Source organism: Plectropomus leopardus, chromosome 18 (assembly GCF_008729295.1).
Source record: "Plectropomus leopardus isolate mb chromosome 18, YSFRI_Pleo_2.0, whole genome shotgun sequence".
NCBI classification, from domain to species: domain Eukaryota; kingdom Metazoa; phylum Chordata; class Actinopteri; order Perciformes; family Serranidae; genus Plectropomus; species Plectropomus leopardus.
Genome location: NC_056480.1, coordinates 28766730 through 28790334, shown reverse-complemented (window position 1 = coordinate 28790334; position 23605 = coordinate 28766730). Strand labels below are relative to the sequence as shown.

The following is a 23605-nucleotide window of genomic DNA, read 5'->3' as shown; positions in this document are numbered from 1 at the left end:
TTAGTCATTTTATAGTCACTCACACACACACACTGAGTTTGTCTTACAAAACAAGACATATAAGTAGGCCAGCCATTGGGCAGGGGGATAAAGTAGGCCCCACATCCACACCCATCAGTTAGGGGGACAGAAAGGTACAGAAAAGTACTCATCAAAAAAAAAATGGTTTGAAAAATGTGAAGGAACTGAACTTTACATGTCAGAGTAGAGGGGTGGCTAGAGCGAAATGCATAGCCCTCCCTTCACCATAAATTACACCATGGTGTGATTTTTGAGGATTTGAGGAAAAAATACCTTAAAACCCAGTTGTGAGTTTTGAATACAGAATACAACCACTTGAAGTTAACTGTCTGTCCACTTACCCAAATAACCCCCCCCCCCCAATGTTTACATGAACAGCCCCTAATGCCCCCCTCACCCTTGCCAAAATTTAGCGCACCTTTGAAGCATTATTACACCCACCTCCCAACAGCATGACATGACTAGTACCAATGCATGACTTAGTTCATCTAGTTTAATGTGATATCTGTATCTTTACTGTAGCTTAAAAACTGAGCCCGCCATAGCAGGTTGTGTTTGCTAACATTAGTCTGCCTAACTCCTTACCTGCGGCTCCGCATGTCACAACTGCTGTTTCTTTACACTTTTTTGCCCAGATATTTGGCCTTTGTCTCCCTTCATCTTTCATTATCTTGTTCTCTCTGCACCTTGGCATTTATTTTGGGGCCCCTGACTTTTAGTGAGGCATTTTGCAGTTCGCTTCACATATTTACATTAGCAGCATGTATATTCTGTGCATCTCTGACCTACGCTGTCAGATAGACTGCACCATTTCACAGTAATCGCAGAGGAGCGGTATCAGATGACAAGTTGAAATGTGTTTTAATAAAAACAATGTATACTGTGTATATATTTATCATATAAATACATATATTGCAAGTGATATGTCAGTAAATACATTGTTGCACTTGGGCCCATTTAATGGTTAACTATAGACCCTTTCATGCCCCCCCTTGGTCTTGGAACGGGGTCATCTGTACCCTTGGAACTAACTTGCTTTCATTTGTTCAACACAACGCACTGATCGACAGAAGAGAGCAGACTGTGCTGCAAGGCTCAACTTAACTTTGTAATTTTGCAGAGTTATAAGTCAATATGATGTTGACTCTCATTCATTTGTGCAGAGATGCAACACGCACCACCAGCACTTCCCTGGGGTTAGTGCGCCTTCTCCAGGAGAGAGGAATCTCAGCAGCAATGTATCACCAGAGCCAGGGCCTGGAGTACGGTCACGGCAACGGAGGAGTTTTATTCAGCACCTCCATCGCCCCTAACCGAGTGCCCAACCCAGACCCTCTGCGCCCATCCACCCCTCCCAACTCACCCACTGGACAGGGAGCTTCAGCTGTGCCCACGTCTGCTGGCTTCGACTTCAAGAGCCCCTCCTACGACAACTTCCTGGCCTCCAAACCGGCCCGCTCCATCCTGAAGGAGGTGACGGGGAGAATGAGGGGTAGGCAGAGAGGGAGGGACTGTGAAAGCCAGACAGACGTTAGCGTGACCGTCCACAACCTCAACCTGCTGGACAAGGTGAAGCGGCTGGGTGTGGCTGGAGCTCCAGGCAGCAGAGCAATCAGTCCTGGCCCCATCCTTGGGCCTCTGGGCGGGCTGCGCAGATCCGGCTCCCCTTTTGGGCCTGATGGAATGAGGAGGAACCGGAGTTATCCAGCCATGGTCGGGGCCAGCATGGCCATGAAAGCCCCGGGGCCCCAGGAGTAGTCTGGACTGCTGCTTGCCGTTAGGGGAGCCAAGTAGGAGCCAGGCAGGGCCCAGGACTGACTGTTGAGCAGTCACCTGGGGCCCAACACTGACTAATACTGTTCCTACTGTACAGCGACGGCACTGCTGACCAAGTTCTAACACCACAGGTTCCTCACAGACACTGTCCAACTATGCTTGAATTAAAAGCAAAATCAGTTTGATTACCCAAACTACTGCAGCCTCTTCTAATTTGCACCCATGCATACAGTTTGGTTTGTGCCCATATAATAAGACATCTCTGAAATGTCTCAAATGTGTTAGTTTAGACATATATCTAAAAATTCGGGCACATCAAACCAATTTCCTATTATTACATTTCATGTAATTGCATAAAGCGACCCATTAAAACCAGAATACCGATACAGTTATTGAGATCCCAACCACTGCTTTCCACTCACAACCCTGCTTTGGAGACTGACTCTGCTGGCTAGATGTAGTACTCCCACTCCTGCCTTTTCTGAAACACATGCAGACACACATGGGTGCATTCAAATGTGCAATCTTCGTAGTCTCTGTAGCACTAAACCATGCCTTTCTTCTTCTCTCATTGGATTAAAATCCACTTTTTATATATGATTCACAATATTCAATCAAAAACATGAAAATATGTCAGGCTTTTACCCTCACTCTCTCCCCTCAGTCTGACTCCTGCCTACAACCCCAGTGCCGAAAAAGTTGGGACAGTGTGGAAAATGTAAATAAAAGAGAATGCAATGATTTGCGAATCTTTTTTGACCTATATTCAATTGAATAGAGAACAGAGACAAGATATTTAGTGTTTAAACTGATTTAACTGATTTATTATTTTGTGTAAATATATTCTCATTTTAAAGTTGAATGCCTGCAACACATTCCAAAAAGTTTGGTCCAGAGCGAAAAAAAAACCCAACTCACCTAAAACATTCCACAGATAAACAATGGGGTATAAAGGGGCAAAGATTCAAAGAATCCAGAGAAATCTCTGCATGTTAGGGGCCAGGCTGATAACCAGTACTGAATGCACTTCACCTTTGACCTCTCAGGGTGCACTGCATTAAAAAACAACATGATTGAATAAAGGATTTTACTTCATGGGTTTAGGAACATTTTGGAAAACCATTGTAAGTAAACTCAGTTCATCTCTGCATCTACAAACTCAAGTTCAGACTCTACCATGCAAAGTGAAAGCCAGATATCAACATCATCTACAAACATGGTGGACTTTTCTGGATGAGATGGACCGACAAAAAGTGGAAGAGTGTGCTGTGGTCTGACAAGTCCACATTTTTTTGGAAATCTTGGACGTTGTATCTTCTGGGCTAAAGAGGAAAAGCATCATCCAGATTAGGTGGGTTTTCATCACAGATTTGTGCAAAAATTAAGCGATATTTTCAAAATGTCGGAAAAATACAATTGCGAGATGGCTGTCTTTCCACTGACTGATGTGTTTCTGAGTGTTTGCATAAAGAACATTTCTGTTTATTGTCTTTTATCGCTGACTGTTCCGTTCTTTGATAGTATGCCACCTATTGAGCATTTTGGCAACTGCAGACCAGGTTTCATTGCACATGTGTTGTACTACAACGCTGTGACTTGTAGTGACAGTCACAGTGACTACAAGTGCCCATGGCATCATAGATAACTTCACATCTGTGAAGGCACCATGAATGCTGAAAGGTACACACAGCTTTTGGTGCAACATATGCTGCCATCAACACAAAATCTTTTTCAGGGACTTCCCTGCTTATTCCAGTGAGACAATGAGAGACATTCTTCACGTGTTCAAACAGTGTGGCTTCTTAGTAAGAGTGCAGCTTCTAGACTGACCTGCCTGCAGTCCAGACCTGACTCTGAACATGCGTGGAGCATTATGAAGCACAAAAGACAACAGAGATCCCAGACTACTGAGCAACTCAAGTGGTATATCAATCAAGAATTTTGCTTAAATTGTTGTCTTTAGTTCCAAAACATTTACTGAGTGTAATTAAAGAAAAAGTCGATGTCACAGAGTGGTAAAAATGCCCATGTCCGAACTTTTTGGGGATGTGTTGCAGGCATCAAAATCAGAATGAATGTATGTTTACAAAGAAACTGTCAAGTGTATCAGTTTGAACACCAAATATCTTGTCTCAGTACTGTATTCAATTGAAAATAGGTTAAACAAGATTTGCAAATCATTGCATTCTGTGCTATCTATGTTTTACACAGCGTCACAACTTTTCTTAAATTTGGGTTGTACCTTAGTCCCTCCTGAAGTGATTAGGTGTGAGTCCAACATGTCACTTTTTGTTATAAATCATTAAATACAGTTAATGTCTATATTAAAGACACTTTGGTTCAGTTTCCTAATTGACCATTAAACAGGGAAGCTGATGGTGCTTCCACTGAATGAGGCGGATCGATACGCTGAAACCACAGCTCACAAAGGACAGAGAGAGGGAGGAGAAGTGGCTAATCAGCTGTCCCATTTGAGGCTTTCAGAGAAATAAAGCAACATAGTGCCTCAACCATCTGTTATTTTATTTTATTTAAAATAATCATGCATAGTAATAATGTTCTTTATGTGTTGGATTCAGGGTGTGTAGCTGTCACAGCCATTGTACTTTTATTTATTTAAAAAAATCCTCTGAATTTTCATAAAAAATATCTCACATGAGTGCACTGTATATATTGTTCATTGTCACTAAATTGTCAATAATGACACACGAATAAAGGAATGTGTAGTGCATAACCAACAGCCACACATCACTGCAAGAATTGGGGTGAGCATGTGATGAAGGTTTTTTTTCCCAAATAAAAAAATCAGTAATCAAAACAATAACTTGACGTTATGATTTTCCCCCTGAGCATGAAATCATGACTCATTCAGGACATGAAGAGCCGCAGACAGGAAGTCATTATTTGCCCTCCTCCAGCAGATGGTGCTCACGAATTACTCAGCCAAGAGAATAGTCAGTATGTTAGGAGCATTGCATTCGTCCGTCTGTCCACATTGGCGCGGTCATAATCCATCGCCCATCCACCATCTGTAGCTTTAGTGTTATGAGGGATGTGATGAGGGCTGCTTATTAAACCTCCATTAGCCACAGGGTGAACGAGAGGTGAGCAATCATCCAGAAATACCACTCTGGCAGCCAAGGAGTGGAATTAGAAGAAATGAGATGTAATGCTGTTTGAAATGTCACTGACGTCTCTCACCTTGGACATTTGTCCTCTCAGCATAACATTTTGGTAATCTAATTTATTCTCAAGATCTAATCAGCCGGCTCCTGAGGTGAAAGAGGACTTCTGCCCTCAGGTGCAAATAGGATGCTCTTCAGATAGATCACATATAGCACTCATGTTCAAAGTCTAGGAAAATTGTGGCCCTTGGACCGATTTTACACAGCCGCCAGCTTCTCTTTGAAAATCATGCAAAGTGATCTTGATCCTGATTAACCAATATTGTGTTAATCAAATAGTATATTTTCATTCACTCACAGTGGCAGGAAGATCACAGTTTGTAGACATGCACCAAGTAGGAACTCCGTAGGCGAAACTAATGTGTTCATAAACAGATGGTAAACAAGCAAATTATCAGTTACCTAACAGCAGATATATCCTGCGAGGTAGCAGACATGGTGACGGCAAAGAAGCATAAAGATGACAGAGAGGGCTGCTACTTTCAGGAGGGGTGGAAAATTTTTAATTTTTTTAATTAAATTTTTTATAACACAATATGCTAAACAATATATTTTCAAAAACATATACTATATTATGACATTTTTAGGATTTAGTTCACAACATACTGTACTATGACCTTTTTATACATTTTTATCACATACTAAACTATGCCCTTTTTAGGGATTTTTAAACTGACAATTATACTATGACATTGTTATCTTTTTTTAACTACATAATATACTGATATTTTATTGACTTTTTAAACTTACTATTACTACTACAATTCTTACATTTTTATTATTTTTTTAATAACATACTATACAATGATGGGTTTTTTAAAAAGATTTTTACATGATACTACATGATATACCGTGACATTTTTTGACTTTTTTAATTGACATACTATACTATGACGTTTTTGTGATTTTTAAACTACATATGTATATACTGACATTTTCTTTAATTTCTTAAATGACATATTATGAGGATTTTTGTTTTAGTGTTTTTTTTTTTTTTAAATGACACTATATTTTGACTTTTTAAATTATTTTTAGAACAACATAACATACTAGGACTTTTTTTTATGATTTTTTAAAACAACATGCAGGACAATTAAGTTTTTATGATTTTTTAAACACTTTACCAAGGCATTTTAATGATTTTTGATATGACATACTACATTTTGATGGTATTAATGATTTTTTAAAATTAAATACTATTCTAAACATTTTTTAAACAACATACTATGATGTTTTTTATGATTTCTTTAACTAAATAATATACAGACATTTTTATGCTTTCTAAATGATGTAGTATACTATGACATTTTAATGATAACGACATGACAAAGTTTTTATGATTTTTTTAAAAACAACATATACTGTGATGTTTTTAGGATTTGTTAATAAGCATTCACTACTATATTGCTTTTATGATTTTTTTCAATGATATACCATGCGATGACATTTTTATGATTTTTTTTAACATGTTATAATATAGCATGTTAAAGTATAGTATGTAATTTAAAAAAAAAACATTAAATCTATATGATATGAGCTTGGAATTGCGTGGTTTTGGATTACAGTCCGGTGCATGAAAGATAAGAACTCTCCCTCCCTGCTGTTACCAGAAGTTCTTTTGTTTTTGATGCCAGTAAAATGCCTTTGAGCTGACTAAAGCTGGTCAGACGTGAGAGGATGGAAATATTGGAGACAGACAGGACAGAGAATGAAAGACAGTATGTTGAGCCAGTTTCATAGATCTATCCATCTGCTCATCACCGTTGCTGGATCTTCATAACAGCCATCCTCTCGGAGCTCATGTTCCTTTCATGAGTGTGTGGCTTTGCCCCATTAGCAGACCAAACCAGAGCACTTATGCATGTACCCATGCCTCATCACTCTGTGTTGTAGGCTGCACATGCAATCGCCTTTCGACCTTTTATGCATCACTGACACCACCAGCAGATATCCACCTCTGCTAGCACACACACACACACACACACATTTACTGGCAGTCCCGCTGAGCCTTTAAACCTTTTTAAGAGCCTTTAACTCCCAAGTACCTCAGCCCTTCAAACAGTAAGTTTGAGTCGATTCCCATGGTCCTCTTGGAATCTCAAGTCTCTGAACATTTCTGATTCAAGTGCGACCTCAGTCCAGGCCACTGGTTTCAGAGCCCAACACACACAAATAGATATAAACAAACAGCAAGCCCTTGCTTTCCCCCAAGGCATCCAGAACCACCTCTCTGAATAATTCACCCAGCCTGCTTTGTCCATCGATCCCTCTCTGCACCTCTCACACTCTCTCTCATGCAGACACATCTTTCACTTAACACGCTGGCCAGGAATGGCATAATGGGCCACTTCATCACAATTCACAGCCAGCTCTGTGGATTCCTCCCTTTTCCCTTGCTGTTACCTTCCACAGGTTCAACAGGAGCCTGTCTACTGGCTTTGTTGTCATGATAAACATTGAGCCCCAAGTCATCAAGTAGCGGTGCTTTTGCGGTGCTTTCATCGTAAGATCCTGATGACAAATGCCATCTTTCGCGTCTGCATGATACGCCACTGGACGGTGTCAGCTGAGAACGCAGTCGGAAAAAAAATGTCATACACAGAGGTAGGAGCGAGGGTGGTTGAAAAAACCCCAGACTTTCATGCGAAAGTCAGGTGTTTGCCTCTTGTCTGAATGTAATGTTTTCTATACCTTACCATGTGTCTCCTTCCACTAATCCCAACTTCCTGTGCTAGCATGAACAATTTTTGTTCATGTGCTTTTGTTGCCTAAACATAACCATGTACAGCGTTATCCCACCATGTGCTTGTGTTGACATCACTGCATCCTGGAGCATCAACAGCAGATGCAGAAGGATACCTAAAATACAATATGTAGATGCAGAATTCCAGTGCAACATGTGACAACTTGGGATGAGAAGGTGTTGGAGCAACCAAACAAAAGCAAATAAAAAATGCGTCATTACTATGTCATCAAATCTCTGCTGATTAGAGAACTTTCAAATGTTCTCCTGACACAACCTTTCGTCATAACACCAACCATACTGAGCTCTCTACAAGCTGTTATTAGAGCCAAAAGCAATTATCCTGATTTATTTTGAGCCCGCTTTAATAATTCAATCGATACCAGTTTCTCCAAACACTTCAAAACATTTCAATATTTAGTACAGGCGTTAAAGCTCATAATGATCTTGCCATTCTTTTGAAGATATTCGGGAATATTCCCCGGCCTGCCTCCTGAATGATGCATTCACTGATTTTCATCTCCTTTGTGAGACTGCACGCTGACTCTTTTTCTCAGCATCAGACATCTCTCTCCTTTTACAGTACATTCATCATACTCTAAAACCAGCATCATTACCCATGATCCACCATGGCCAAGCAATTTTGCTTTCATCGTTTAGCCAAAGACTCTGACCTCTGACACTGGGAAAGTGGTTTGAAATCGTTTTGTCTTCTATTCATTTCCATATCAATAGCAGTGAGATGACAGTGGTTTTTATTCCAATACATTTAATTTATTAATAATTCATAGAAAAGAAACTCAACTATCAGAGAAGTAGATGACAAGTCCAATGAGACTCTTTACCCACAAATCTGCATGCAGTCTAAGGTCTTGGCCAGTTCTCATTCTGAAGTTGTCAAATATTGCTGCTTTTGTAGTGCTTTCAGCATAAGATCCTAGTGCCAAAAGCCACCTTTTGAGTCTGTAGGATACATTGTTGGATGGCGTCAGATGAAAATGCATGTGCACAGAACCATTCACAGTGTTATTTTATGCCAGCTGATGGCCAGACTGCAGCTGCTGTGACAGCGTGGTAAGTGAATGATCGGCATCAGTCGTGTCCGCATCATACGTCGCTGCACGGCATCAGCTTGAAATGCCTCTGGTAATATCTTAATATAGCGAGCATGACAGTCCCATAACATATTTGCCAAAACCTCACCATCCGTGGCATCACGTGCATTTGTTGATGTTCCCGCAGGCCTGGCGTTAAGGGCGGGCCAGACTTGGCTGCACATTACTGTAGATTATAGTTATTTCTCTGTATTGTGTGTATTTGTTTGCCCTTGGTCAGCACATTGGGCTAGTGTAGGGCTTAAACAAAGCAATTGGTTGTAGTTTTTGATGCGCAATTACGTGCCTTAATGCAGTGGTTTGGGCCATGCTGCTGTTTAATTGTGTTACTTTACACAGTGTTACTAGTCATGCTGTCCAGTTGTTGTTAATGTCTGCCTATTTCTGCGCCTTTACGCAGCACTGCTGGTCATGCTGTTGTGTTGTTTTGTGTATATTTATATATATATAAAGAATTTTGTATTGTGTTGCTCGATGTGTTGCATAATTTCCTCCCAGTCAACCACTGTGTGTTCATTGTTAAAATGATTCTGGCTGAGCTGGTGTAGTGTAGAGGCGAGGCAAAGACTGCATGATTTTGGAACGTAATGATTCAGGATTCAGTGAAGTAAAGGATGATTTTATCTCTTGCTTTTATTCAGAAAACCCTCGTCCTCATAAATCACTAAAATGACTTTTGGGGCACCGGTGCTTATCATGAGTATTAGTGCATGCTCACACTGCCATCTGTAATCTCACTTGTAATGTATTAGTTTTACATGATAATGAGATGATAGTGTTTGCAGCAGTAATGAGGTGCCGCAGATAACCCTGGATGCAACCAATGAATGTTAATGGATCTAATATAAGCAGCATGCATTGCTATGGAAGAATTCATTTGCAGAGAGTGATATTTTTAATCTTTATTTAGTCCAGTTAGTCTCAACAGACCCTCACACCATCCCAACCCTCTCCTCCCCAAATGATAAAGAAACCAGAGAAAACAAACAAATCTTGGACAGTGAGAGCTTTTCTGCAAAATTTGGCATATGTATATTGCATTATTACAGTTTTACAAACAAATGTACAACAAATACATCATAAATAGACTCTTATTGTGAGACAGTGAGGAGCCAGCTTGCATGATTTTTTTTCTCTTCTTTTTCCATATGCCCGTACAGAGGGCTCTGAGTCGCGACTTCTCCTTTTTACGAGGAGTATTCATACTCCTCTGCGCTGCGGCGGCCGAAATCCATCCACCCAATGTAATCCCTGTCTGCTATCCGATGGTTGGCACTCAGTCCATTGCCTCTGTTGTTTGCCGTGGAGTTTCTACGCACAGATCCTGGGAGGCAAAGGATGAGAAGGGGTGGAGGTGAGGGAGAGATTAGGTAGAGGAGGGAAATTAGTATTCCTCAGCATTAAGAGAGCATGGGAAAACTTCATCAAGCTGTGGTCCTACTTTTGGTTTGCTTCTGCACAGAGACATCAGGAGAAGCTGGTTTGAAATGCTCTGATGAAATGCCAATTTTCTTGGGTTTCAGAGGTTTAAATGAATGTGAAGTGCAGCAATAAACTGATGTCACTCCAGGTTTTAAAGGGTTAATCTGATTTTTAAGGCTGTGAGACTGCTGAGAGAATTCATTTGGTGTTTTTTTTTAATAACTAAAACATCATCATTTGGTAATATGATATCTGGTGAAATGTGACAGATTTGGGGTGAGATTTGACACAAAGCAAGTAGTAAATAGTTTTTATGCGCTAAAATGTATTTTCAGTGATTGATGCTTTTAATATCCAGAATGGGTGCTCAGATTTTTCCCCTAACATAAACGTTTAGCAGTCAGTTCGTTACCAAATTACACTTTTCACAGTTTGCCTGGTTTGCAGCTTGACGACTGATGAGATTTTGTGTCTTCAACTATTTTGGTAGTTTTGCTGTGAAGCTTTTGGACATTTTAATGGTCTCAGTATCTCACTCTCTCTTTCACACACACACACACACACACACACACACACACACACACACGCACACACACACATCCACACACACACACAAACACACACACCAAAGTAAAGGGGGTGTTCCAACAACAGCTGGACTTCAGGGTGACAGCATATTATTACCCTCTCTTCCTTTTTGTGTCAATGCATGCAAATTGATCAATGTGTACTTGTGTGTTTATGTGTGTATCCATTCCCTCGAAATGCTCATCGCATCCTCCTTTCTTCTTCTTCCCCACACATTGTGACCTCCTGTCTGAAAAAATCTCTGAATCTCCGACTTTTTATTCCAAGTAAAGTGAAGCGGGAATGCTCTGTGTTTGGTAATCAATCGAGCGCTTGCTGAGATGCTGTTTTCACTCCACCCACATCCTCCCACGCAACACACACACACACACACACACACACTGGCATGCACGCACACATGCACACATAAACACATAAACACACAGTGTTTCAGTTCCCTGGTGTGCTGAGAAGATTGGCTGCAGAAGGCTCGACAATGACACCTCCTACACCAAAACATGCAAGTGAACAACGAGCACACGAGCACAGACACCCACAAACACACACGCACGACTCAACAGAAAACACACATTCCTGCAGGGTATTACATATTGAGCTGCCCTTTGACACTTTATACACTTCACTGTCTGACAGACTTTGGAAAAGTCTTGTGAGATTATGCAACAGCAACATATCAACTTTACAGCTAATGTGGCTGCAGAAACTTTTCTTTTAGCGTGTCTTTTTCAAATCTTTGATGACGTGTTCAAACATTTCTCTGACTCTATGACTCTGTGACAACCTGTGCAAAAGTTGCCCGCTGTGGGAATTGTTTCGCAAAGAGACGCACAAGAAGTCAGTGTCTGGAAGCAAAACAAAAATTCATGTCTTGACAGACAGTGAGTGTCAGTGTGTGTGCTGTCAGAGGCCAGACGTTCCCCAGTCCTGTCCCACGGCCAGAGAGATCAGAGTGTGCAGCATGTTGGACTCTGACAGGGCTGAGGGCTTGTTTTGTTGGCATTGAACGGGAAAAAAAGAGACCGGGAGTGAGACGGGGAGAAAAAAGTGAAATAAGACGTTATGAGAAGAATGTCCGGAAGGCTGCAAACACTAATATGCACTCTTTCAAACCACAAAAGCTTTTCAGAGCCACTAATTCATTTTACAAAGCAGGCTGCCCGCTGATTCCAGTAATTAGCGGGACCAAGGGGAGGAGGATGGCAGTAAAAAGCACTTGTCTCTGAAAATGAAACTATTTTGCAAATATTGTTGTAGCCTGATGTTTTTTTTATGACAAGTGCTCACACTCACTCACCCCCTGTATGCTTCCCAAGTGGGATAACAGAACACAAACAGGCACAGACAAGTACACAATGTTACACACACACACACACACACACACACACACACACACACACCTTTCCTGGAGGAGATGAGTCTTGCCAGCAGCTCACTGAGGTTGGCTCGGGAGTCTGCATCGTCCTCGGCCAAAGGGAGAGCTTTCAGCTGGGGGGCAGAGCGGCTGTGTTGGATGTGGGGCTCTCCTAAGATGTGGGTGTCAGCCTCAAGGAGAGCTGCTCAGCACAGACAGAGACACACAGGAGCAGGTGTCAGATATGGAAACTTACTCACTTTAAAATCTGGATTAACATCACTTTCATTCAGATGAATTTCATTTTTTGCTTTTAAACCTTTGAAATCCAAGCAATTTAGTTTGATTTCTCTCAACAAATATGAAAAAGGCAATAAGAAAATCGGCAAAGACATGTCCCAAAAATTGCAAGAAATGAGTAAAGGCTGACAATAAAAATGACCTGAAAAACAGAAGGCAAGAAAGAAAAGTATTAGAAAATATATTTTTTTAATATAGGGAAAAATGTAAAGACAACTAGATTTATATTTATTATCAAATATATTTAAAATGATGTTACAGAAATGTATATTTATTATTTGTGCACTTTGAGTTATTTCTTTGTTTTTCATTTGTTTTCTTTTTTGCTTATTTTCAGGATACTTTCTCATAACTTTTACTGAGTTCTTGCTCATTTTGGGTTAATTTCTTGTGAAGTAGCTCATTGCTACCTTATTATGTCCTGGAAAGAAATACAGCCAATTTACTTAGGTCTCAAAGGATTAATAAAGTCTTTTATTTTATTTTTTTCCCCCCACGCCTTGAGACAGTTGTACCTTCAGAAGCAGCGGGCAGGGAGCGGTGGCCCTCGTCAAGAGGTTGGGAGGAGAAGGGGAGCCCCAAACAGCTCGTACACAAGACTGCCAGCACAACACACACACACAGCCCTGCAGTCATCTAATACACACATACACACACACACACACACACACACACACAGAGGAGAGAGAAGCACACAGAGAAAGTTTAATAACGAGGAATTTAAGATGCAGTCCAGTCTGGCTTTACATCAGGCGTCTCCTGACTCAACACGCATCGTCCACACAAAGAAACTACAACTGAGACCATCTGCCGTCTGCCAGACTGCTGCTCACTCTCAGATAACCATCACTGTGACTGAAAGCGAGTAAATCAGAAACAACATATTCACACTATCATCCCGGGGCACAGCACACAACACACGGTAGATCTTGATATCCTGATATCAGAAACAATCTCTCATCTGCACTTTGCTTTCAAGAAATAATATGTAGGAATACATTCACAGAATAATATGAAAAAAGTAAAATAAAATCTGTTTTTTTAATTAAATCTAAAATGTGATCTTTTTACATTTTTATTAATTTTACATATGCTAAAAAAACAAGGCAAACTGAAACAAAATGCATACTTTTCTTTGCATCATTGTTTTTCTTAAAAACATTGATGCAAAGAGAAAAAAAAAAAATTTAAAACCCCATAAAAAATGCCTCCTTGTTTTCCTATCTGATTATGAAAAAAAAATCTCATGTCATGCTAAAATCTCATGTGTTTCACGTAACAAAAAAAGGAAATTGTTTTCCTTACCTTGAGAAAAGAGGTTGAGCGTGTCGGAGGAGTGTGTGAGAGTGAGGAGAGCACTTCTCTGTTGAGTGGGAAGGATGCCCCTTTTATACTCCCCGCTCAGCGCCCTGTGAGCATGTGTGTGCATATGTGTGTGTGTGTGTGTGTGTGTGTGTGTGTGTGTGTGTGTGTGTGTGTGTGTTGCCTCAGCGTACATCCTGTGTATTCCTTGGTAAGTGTATTTGCTACAACCTCAACAATACAGCAGCGTTCTTCACTTTTATTGTCTGTTTGCTCATCATAAAATTTAGGAGATGCCTGGTTGATGGTGTGTGTGTGTACGTGTGTTGTGCACATAACAGTGAATGTTATGTGGTTTCAAAGCTTTAATGCTGAAATATTGAAAACTTCTTTATTTTACTGGTTATACACATATTTTTATTCAGTATCCTGATAGAAAGATCCACATTTTAACTGCTTGTCATGAGTAGCCTGTGCATGTGTGTGCGTATGTGGGTGATGGGGGGGGCTGTGTGGTCAGGCATGTGTGGGTGTGTGTATTTGTACACACCCACACGTATTAGATGTCAGTGGATGCTCACTCTTAAAAAGTGGGCGGAAACAGAGAGGAGAATCTTCAGTTTTGTTCATTTAACAGGTGACTGAGCTCGAACTGAGACATCTCCACCATCCTCCAAATGCCCCCCCCCCACCCCCCCTCTCTCCCCCGACTGAGCACACAGGATTAACCCGGCTCATCGATCATCCAGGTGTAGCAAATCAATCAGCCTGAGTCGATAGCTAATGATCAGCTGTTGTGAGTTAATGTTTTTATTAATGGGGCTGACAGCCCGCTGAACCATGACAGGATTAAGATGTCTGTTACCGCACCAGAGCTCTTTGTACCTGCTGAGATAATGTGGACAAGAAATTGTAGCATCAGCGAGCCTGTTAACTAACACTAACATCCACTGGCACTGGGGAATCACAGAGGAGGCACACTCACATCCTTTTACTGCTCGGGTCTAATTAGGAGCAATAAATGAATGACAGTAGGAAGTTGAGCGTACTGAACACACACACACACACACACACACACACACACACACAAAGTGAGTAGTGCTCAGAAGTAACTCTCTGTGCTGACACTCAATGAAATATGGATCAAGTGCTCATTTGCTGCAAGAAAAAAAACAGAATAATTGCGATTCCATCTGTGAAAAGACATTCTGTTATAATTAGTAACTGTTCCCCTGACTCTGCTGCCAGCGCAGATGGACAACCTGTTTAAAAACACAATCCATAATCCAGCTGTAAGGAGAAGGGCTGCCCACGAGCACACGTCAAAGGACTGTTTCTGAAATAGATTTAAAAATATTTTAATACACAGACTGTTCTAGAAAACAGCTTCAATAAGAAATTGTATATAACAAATTCCAAACATACCTATTTTTTTAAACATGATCAAATAAGAAACAGAAATTACTGATATTACGTCTATAGCTTAAACTCTCCAATGAGACATATAAATAAACCTGCAAGTGCAGCTTTTTATAGCATCAAATAACTAAATCAAACTCATTAAAAAACAAACACTTGATCAAACAGCAAGGTGTTACATATTACCTTAAATATGACTTGTACTTTGATTTTTTAGTCCGGCCCATGTCCCGTTCGATAACACAGAAGGGCCAAGGTTTATGACCTATACAGCAACCAGCCACCGGGGGTTGATTGGACATGTCTAGCTAATAATTCAGTTTTATCAACCTGATGCCACCCATTGACGTATCATGTAGACATGACAGAACCCATCTGGTTGTGTTCTCTGCTGATGCGGACCATCTTTTTGCTTCATGCTGTCATGGTTGGTGCTGTCTAGCCTTTTGGAAGCTTATGATAAAACCGCAAATGGTTCTGTTCAGCCATGTCCTCAGCTGACACCATCCAGCAATGTGTCATACGGACGCGAAAAGTACCTGTTGGTGTTGAGATAATAGGGCGGAGTTCTACTTTCTGTTTAACCTTAATGCTGAGATCAAGACAAAAAAGGTGACAACGGCAGTGGTATGCAAGGCCTCTAAATCAAGCCTGTCGGGGAAATTGGGGAGTACGTGTCTCTCGTGCTTTCCACCATTTGTAATCCTGCCCCTGCTTTTTATATACATACTGCATCTCGCATCCGTGTTGCATTAACTTTTGAGGATGCACAGGGGATGTGTGGCAGCCATCATGTGTATTTGATGTGAAGTATATCTCAGACTTCACACTGAAAGCACTGCAAAAGTGGCAGTATTTGACGACTTCGGAATGGGAACCGGTTTAGTAGTGACAAACCCATTTAACGGCTTGATATCTTTTGTTATCACCACATTACTTTAACGTGGATGAGACTGAAGACTTTAACAGACTTGAATAAGACTTTATGAGATTATTAAATACTGGCATTCACTGTGAATCACAATTGGAGCACAGTTGCATAAACATCGATAGAGATCTGGTTGGTCCAGATGCCACTCTGATTTCAAGTGTGAACTTTTTTTTGATAACAGGAAGCTCCATATCCAAACTTGAATCTTTCCTCTAAACGACAGTGAGAGGATGCACTGTCCAGACATAGTTGGATCAATATGATTAACAGTATGAGATATTACCTCGCCAGGTTGCATGGCTGTTGTTTGCTGGTATTTCCTGGTATTAAAGTCTTGAAATCGAATTCAAGCACATCTGGCTGTCATTTAGGAAGCTGCTGGACCAACTTTGGGCCACAACTCCCAGCTGTCACTTAGGAGCCATGAGTCTCTCTCCATCACATCGGCTCACTCTGACACTGTTCTGCTTTCACATTCATGGCTTTGCTTCAGTCTGCCTGTCTTTCTTGATCACTGAGGATGCTGTAACGTTTTCTCCAGGCTCCATCCGAAGGCATGGGTGTAGGAGGTGAGGCCACGGCCGTTCAAATTAGAATTAATTAACCATGTGGTGTGGGTGGGTGCATGTGTGTGAAATGTGTGTTTGTGAGTCTCGATTTGAGATACATACTTTTAGCTGTTTCTTCTCATTGTGTGTGAGTGTGTGTGTTTTAGTCTGAGATGTGGATTCAGTGCAGCCTTAAGGCAACCTGTTGATTATTCTCTTACTTCTGAATGTAGGTGAACAAAAACCCCTGCTGACCATCTATCTGAATGCATGCAACACACATCTGGATCAGCCTGAGTTTAAAGATTTGTTAAAGCGCTTAATTAGAGGCAGTGTAGTGGTTTCTGTTAGACAATATCAAGCTGAAATCTGCAATTATAAAGAGAGACAGTGAGAGACCTCTTGCTGAGGGCATTTGCTACAGCTTTGGTATACAGTCGGTAAACACGCTAAATAATGCATATATCTATTAATGTCTCAGTCGCACACAACCGACACACACAAATACGACTGAGGCAAGTCTCAGAGGTCTATTTATCCCATAGGGTGGATCTTGGAGCCTCTTCACATATATTAGGTACCTGATGGTTGTACCTGTTGAACTGTAGATGATATCTTCCTTGTGGGTTTCTCCATACGACGCTGTGCCTCAATTTGAAGCTCAGCAGGAGCCTCATGTCACCAGGAACATTACATACTGAACAACCATCTGTTAGTTTCTCCAAGAATATCAGTACATTTGACAGGCCAGTCATGGTTTACACATATCAAGGCTGACATTTGCAAAACAAAACTGAAAAACAAAGAGCTGGTGGAGTTTGACATAAAATGATGATAATTTGTACAGAATTATTAATGAATTTAAGCTATTTTTATAAAAAAAAAAACATATTAAAAAAACAATATGCACAGTACTCCTAAAAAAATAATTAATATGCTGCCGCAGGCCGTTTTCATTAAGAACTCGTCAAATACTGTTACTTTGACAGTGCTCTCAGTGCATCGTCCCCATGCCAAAAGCCACCTTTTGCATTTGCATGATTCGCCCATGACGGCACCAGCTGAATGTCAGACAGAACAGGTTGTACTTTGTTTTAGTTATAGCTCATATAGTTATCTTTGAAGAGAGCCAGGCTAGCTGTTTTCCCGTTCCTAGTCTTTGTGCTAAGCTAAGCTAACTGGCTGTTGATTGCAGGTAGCTTTGTATTAAAACTGACAGGTATGACTGGAGTAGTAATCCTCTCATCTAACTCAAGGCAAAGGGCAATAAGTTTTTCCCAAAATGTTAAACCATTGCTTAAAGTGAAAACTAAAACATTTAGGCTAAACTCTCTTAAACTACAGTACTAAAGGGAACTCCAATAATGAGTCCATTGGCATTTCAGCACCTCCAGTTCCTTCTCTTCAAGTTCAGTGGATTTTTTTAAAATAGATTTTTAGTCAGATGCCTGCAATAACGTCTGTGGTTAACACAAGCTAAAGAAACTTTCACTTCACTTTCACTTTTGTTCTACAACATAAAATACATTAGTAAATACTCCACTGTGAACTTTGAATCTTTATGTGTCTTAAAAAAGACGGTTGCTGACAAGCGGCTAAATGAGACTAGACAACGTCATCAAGTCAGTCACATTTTTACATCCTCATAGCAGTGGCAACACGGGGGTAGTGTAGTTTGTTTATAGCCTAACATTAGCTTTTACTTCTGGCAACTGCATTCAGGTGTCGAAAATCCTAAAAGTGATGTTCATTTGTGAAGATTGTCTTGCTGAACAAAATGTTTAAGAATCATAAACGTTTGTTTACCACAGAGCTTATTTTCTGCAATGATCCTAAATCCAATGGAAAAATCCCATCAGCTTTTTGATGAGGGAACCATGGTGGTGCTAATATCCATGGTAGCCTACAGAAAAATGTCATCCTTTGGGCACTCCATAGCTGTGCAATTAAGTTGTAGTATGCAGATGCAGTCACTGTGGGGGGCAAATACACATGATGTCACTTTGATGACGGCAGTGCATGTAGATGCAACAGCCAGTAGCTCCTCAATCCTTGCTACTTTTTTGCTATATTTTTAATTTTTTTTTTGACACCGTAACCCCTTCTGCTGAAGCATATCCTTTTTTAAGATAGAAAAGCACTGTATTGCCAAGTTGTGTGGGTTTTGGACTGAACGCAGCAGACCGCGAGAGGATCCCCACCGGTGGCATGTGCCGAGTGACAAGTCAGACCAGAGGGCAGGAACAAAACCGAAAGCACCGGACAAAGAGAGGGAGGAGAGGCAGCATCAGGGCAAGGCTGACCCGACTTCTTCTGGCTAATGTCTGGTCACAGGAGAGTGGAGTGGATGAGATGCTGTTAAGGCTCTCTCAGCAACGGGACATCAGAAAAATGCCAGAAAAATGGAGGAATTGAGTGATGCCTCCAGTAGCAACATGCCCATGGAACTGGATGGAATTTTCATACTAGCTGCTGATTTTAATCAACTGATCCTTCCACTCCAAAGATGTAGCAGGATCAAGGACAAAAGTTATTTCAGTTTTTAAAATTGGTTTAAAAAATGACCAATAAATCTGCCTTCTATTGTCAACCTTCTTCTTCTACCTCATATCTCTCCATCGGGACCTGCCGCTGTTATTAACCCTGTCCATGTGAAGCCTTAAACCTGTCTCTTCGCCTCAAGAGCCAAACTGCTTCAGCTGACCACCACGGTCACAATCACACACTTGTATATGTAGGTACCAGCACATTTGCTAATGCACACTTCAAGCACACACACTTTGGATACTGATGAATGCCAGCGTGTGGACAGTGCTGGTGGTGTGTGGATACAGAGGTGGTTCAGCAACACTTGAGTCCCAATGGATTCAATTTCAAGTGCAATATGAAAAAGACACCTGGATCTTCAGAGGACGATGGAGCCCCAGATGACCCTTTACACACACACACACACCTGACAGAAACAACGGATCAAAAAATATCCAACCATACATTCCATACAAACTTGCTGCATGGCTTGGAATAATGAAAACTAATTACACATCATGTTGATGCAGATTCCTCTTTAGTGGCTGCAATCTTTCCTTTCCTCTTATCTTTGAATTACCACGCCTGTATACAAGCTTGCTTTTCAATTCCGTATATGTAAATCAATTCAATATAGTATGAAACTTAGATTGAACGGGGAAAAGTTATTAAAATGGAGACTTTTTTTGGTCCCTGCATCACCTCCACACATGGAACTTTTCCATTTTCTTTGCCAGGCTGCAGGCGACTTCTGGGCGTTGTGTGAATTAATCTCCCAGGAGATCAAGCACCAGTATGGACAGGACAGGAAGACCTATTACACAGTGTGCTTCATCAATTGTTCTGACACACGGGGTGATGGGACCGGACTGGCCTTGCCACAGCAATGGGCCCATTATGATGGAGATGTTCACACATGTTAACATGTGCAAATTGCTTAAATCTTGCTCCTGAAGACTACGCCATGTTACTCCTCCCATCTCTTGTGACACACATAAAAAATGCACAAAGCAGAAGATACAAATGTTGTAATAGAGCAGCTATTTCATTTAGGTTTGATTCTCTCCTCACTCATGTAGCAATTTAATAAAAGAAATTAATTTGACCTTTGAAACAACATCGAGGTCCTTGTTGTTGTTGTGTTGTGATAATGCAAGGATGAGATGTGGAAAGACAAGAGAAAAGAGGAACAATAACATTTTCAGGGTGAGCAAGCGGTTAAGAGAGTGATGTGATTGACTTGAGTGGAAAGCGAGGAGTGGAGTGTGTGTCTGGTCTTTGTGATAACTTAGTAATTAACAGCAAGCTAGAAACTTTAGCTCTGTTAAACTTAAAGGCTCTCAGAACAGTCAATACTATTGATTAGCGCTAATGAAAACATTGTTTCACCTCTTCAAAAGTCTCTTTGCAGTATTAGATTCAGACAGCGCATGGAATATTTTGCACTTCTCTTCACTTTGTCACTTTACCTCTTTCTTCTGATCTCAGAAAGTATCATTTAATCTAAATAATTCTTTATGTAGTCTTTGATGTTTTTTGCTAACCAGGTAACTAACACAAATTTCTACATTATCAGAAGGATAACACAGAAATCCATTTGTGTTTTTTCACAAAAACTGCGCAGGGAAACGGTTGGCAGACAATAGTTTCTCACAGTTGCTGTTTGCAACAAGGTGTGTGGATTATCTTGAAAACTGGAACATGATTTCTAGAAAAAGACATGCTGTTAGTTTTCAGATTTATTTTATCAAGCACCAGAAGCAAAACTATGCACACACATTCAATCCAAACTTGAAGCAGGTGCTGAACCAAACATAGGTAAAAAGTAAAAAGTCTAAAATTCGCTTTTTTTCTTTCCTTTTTTACATCTCATTTAATAAATATTAAAACTCTCACAGTACAGTATGTCGTGCAAAATATTAATAAAAACATTATCATATAGTATGTTGTTAAAAGAAAACATAAAAATGTAATAGTATAGGAAGTTGCTAAAAAAAAATCATAAAAATATCATAGCAGAGTATGTCATTCAAAAAACCACGAAAACATCATGGTATAGTATGTCATTTAAAACATATGATGTTTTTTCATGGTTTTGAACACCTTACTATCCTATTACAGTTTTTTGTGTGATTTCTGGATGACATACCATGTCGTTTTTTTATTATTTTTGACATCATACTATACTGTGTCATTTTTTTAATGATTTTTGGACGTCATACTATACTGTGTCGTTTTTTAATAATTTTTGACATCATACTATACTGTTGTTTTTTTTTATTATTATTTTTGGTTGTCATACTATCTTATGTCATTTTTCCTGATTTTTAGACATGATACTATACTATGTCATTTTTTTATGATGTTTGGTTGTCATACTACTATGCATTTTTTTTATGATTTTTTGATGACATACTATACTATATACTTTACTGATTTTTGGACGTGATACTTTCCTATGTCGTTATTTATAATTGAAATTTGTTTGAAGGCATACTATGTTGGTATTTTATGATTTTTGGACATCATACTATACTGTACTATGTCATTTGTCATCATTGGATGTCAAAGTAGACTATATTGTTTTTAATGATTTTTTGACGACATAATATACAATGTTGTTTTTTATGAGTTTTGGTCATATGTCGTTTTTTATGATTTTTTGACAGCATACCATACTATGTTGTTTTTTATGATTTTTGGACGTCATAAAAAACTATGTTGTTTTTTATGATTTTTGGTCATCATATTATGCCATTTTTGGAAAACATACTTTGCTATGTCATTTTTTATGATTTTTTTGTGCCACATGCTATACTACTCGTCATACTATACTATGTCATTTTCTGCAATTTTTTGACATCATACTACACTGTTGTTTTTTATGATTTTTCACTGACATAGTATACTATGTCATTTTTTAAGACAACATAGTATACTATGACATTTTTATAATCTTTCGACAACATACTATACTATGTAGTTTTTCATGACTTTTGGACGTCATACTATGTTGTTTTTTATGATTTTTTGACAACATACTATACTATGTCGTTTTGTTTTAATTTTTTGGACAACATTCTTTGTCATTTTTTATGAATTTCGGTCGTTATATTATGCTATGGATGACATAGTATACTATGTTATTTTTCCAGATTTTTTGGTGAAATACTATACTATGTCGTTTTTTATGATTTTTGTATGACATACTATACCATGTTGTCTTTTGTTATTTTTGGACGTCATACTATACTGAGTCGTTTTTCATGATGTGTTTTATTATTTTAGGATGACATACTATACTATGACGTCGTAACGTCATAATATAGCATTTTAAAATAATGGCCAAAAATGTTATAATATAGCATGTCGATAAAACGGCCAAAAATGACATAGTATAGTATGTTGAAAAGGGTCAAAATATAACATGACATTTTTATGGCATGCCATATATTTTTGACATATTTACGACATACATTACTATGGCCATTTTACAACATACTACACTGACTTTTTTTAAAAAAACATACCATAATATGGTTTTATAATGACATTTTATAATGTTTTTTTTATATACAATATTTTGAGAGTTCACAATACACTGTGCTATGACTTTACTATTATATTTAAAAATTTTACAGCCTATACTGTACTTTGACATTTTATTTTAAAAAAATTACAGCCTATACTATGACATTTTACACTATACTATGTGTAGTTTTTTTTGTTTTTTTTACAACATAGCATCCCTGGCCATTTTTACAACATTCTATGCTATGGGGTTTTTTTTTTTGATAACATACTATAGTATGACTTTTTAAACATACTTTTTACCATACTGTATTATGACATCTTTAGGACATACTATAATTTGACTATTTTTGACATCAAACAAGTGCTGATTTCTCTCTACTGCATTAGAGGTTCACCACTGAGCTGGAAATTATTGCTGATTGGTGCCAAGTTTCTCTGCACATTTAAATGCTTAAAAGTAGTCGGGAAGAACTGATCATTAGGAAGGGGAGAATTTAATACTTTCTGATTATTGGTAAAATATATTGTAATCTGGCCAGAGCAATTAACAAACACTGTTGCTAGTCAGTGAGCTAAATATAAGCAAATATAAACTATATATACACAAGCACAGATATTGTTCAAGTCTGAGTCAAGAACTGAGTACATTTTAACATCTGTTTATATAGTGCAAGTAATATCATTATCACAAAATTCAACATCATTGCATGTCTCATATGTTTTTTGCATCGTTCAGCCCTGGTGTAAAACTAATTATCTTTCCCAAAATAATACTTAAAAGTGCTATTGGACTTTGGTTAGTTTGAAAAAAAAAATGTGTGTGTTTTCCTTTAGGACATGCCAA

General features: G+C 39.3%; 2 protein-coding genes across 2 annotated transcripts in view; one reads left to right on the top strand and one right to left on the bottom strand.

The window, feature by feature from the left end:
* Positions 1-4556, top strand: part of LOC121957967 (trafficking kinesin-binding protein 1-like) — a 31855-nt gene extending 27299 nt beyond the window's left edge. Inside the window, exon 18 of the mRNA XM_042506802.1 lies at positions 1185-4556. Within this exon, the coding sequence (XP_042362736.1) occupies positions 1185-1779 (595 nt within the window). The 3' untranslated portion in view covers positions 1780-4556. The remainder of the gene's footprint in view (positions 1-1184) is intronic.
* Positions 4557-9755: 5199 nt separating this feature from the next.
* Positions 9756-13863, bottom strand: cckb (cholecystokinin b). Its single transcript, XM_042506870.1, has 4 exons — positions 13807-13863; positions 13017-13137; positions 12248-12403; positions 9756-10164 (listed from the first exon to the last, which is right to left on the bottom strand). Exons 2-4 carry the CDS (start codon positions 13135-13137, stop codon positions 10028-10030), a joined length of 414 nt encoding a protein of 137 aa, XP_042362804.1. The 5' UTR covers positions 13807-13863; the 3' UTR covers positions 9756-10027.
* Positions 13864-23605: the final 9742 nt, after the last annotated feature.

Excerpts from the sequence above, each read along its gene's own strand:
- cckb (XM_042506870.1), bottom strand. The coding sequence starts at position 13,137 with ATGACTGCAGGGCTGTGTGTGTGTGTTGTGCTGGCAGTCTTGTGTACG. Across the intron at positions 12,404-13,016 it reads CCTGCCCGCTGCTTCTGAAG|CTCTCCTTGAGGCTGACACC; the intron begins GTACAACTGTCT and ends TGTGCTGAGCAG. Across the intron at positions 10,165-12,247 it reads ACTCATCTCCTCCAGGAAAG|GATCTGTGCGTAGAAACTCC; the intron begins GTGTGTGTGTGT and ends TTTGCCTCCCAG.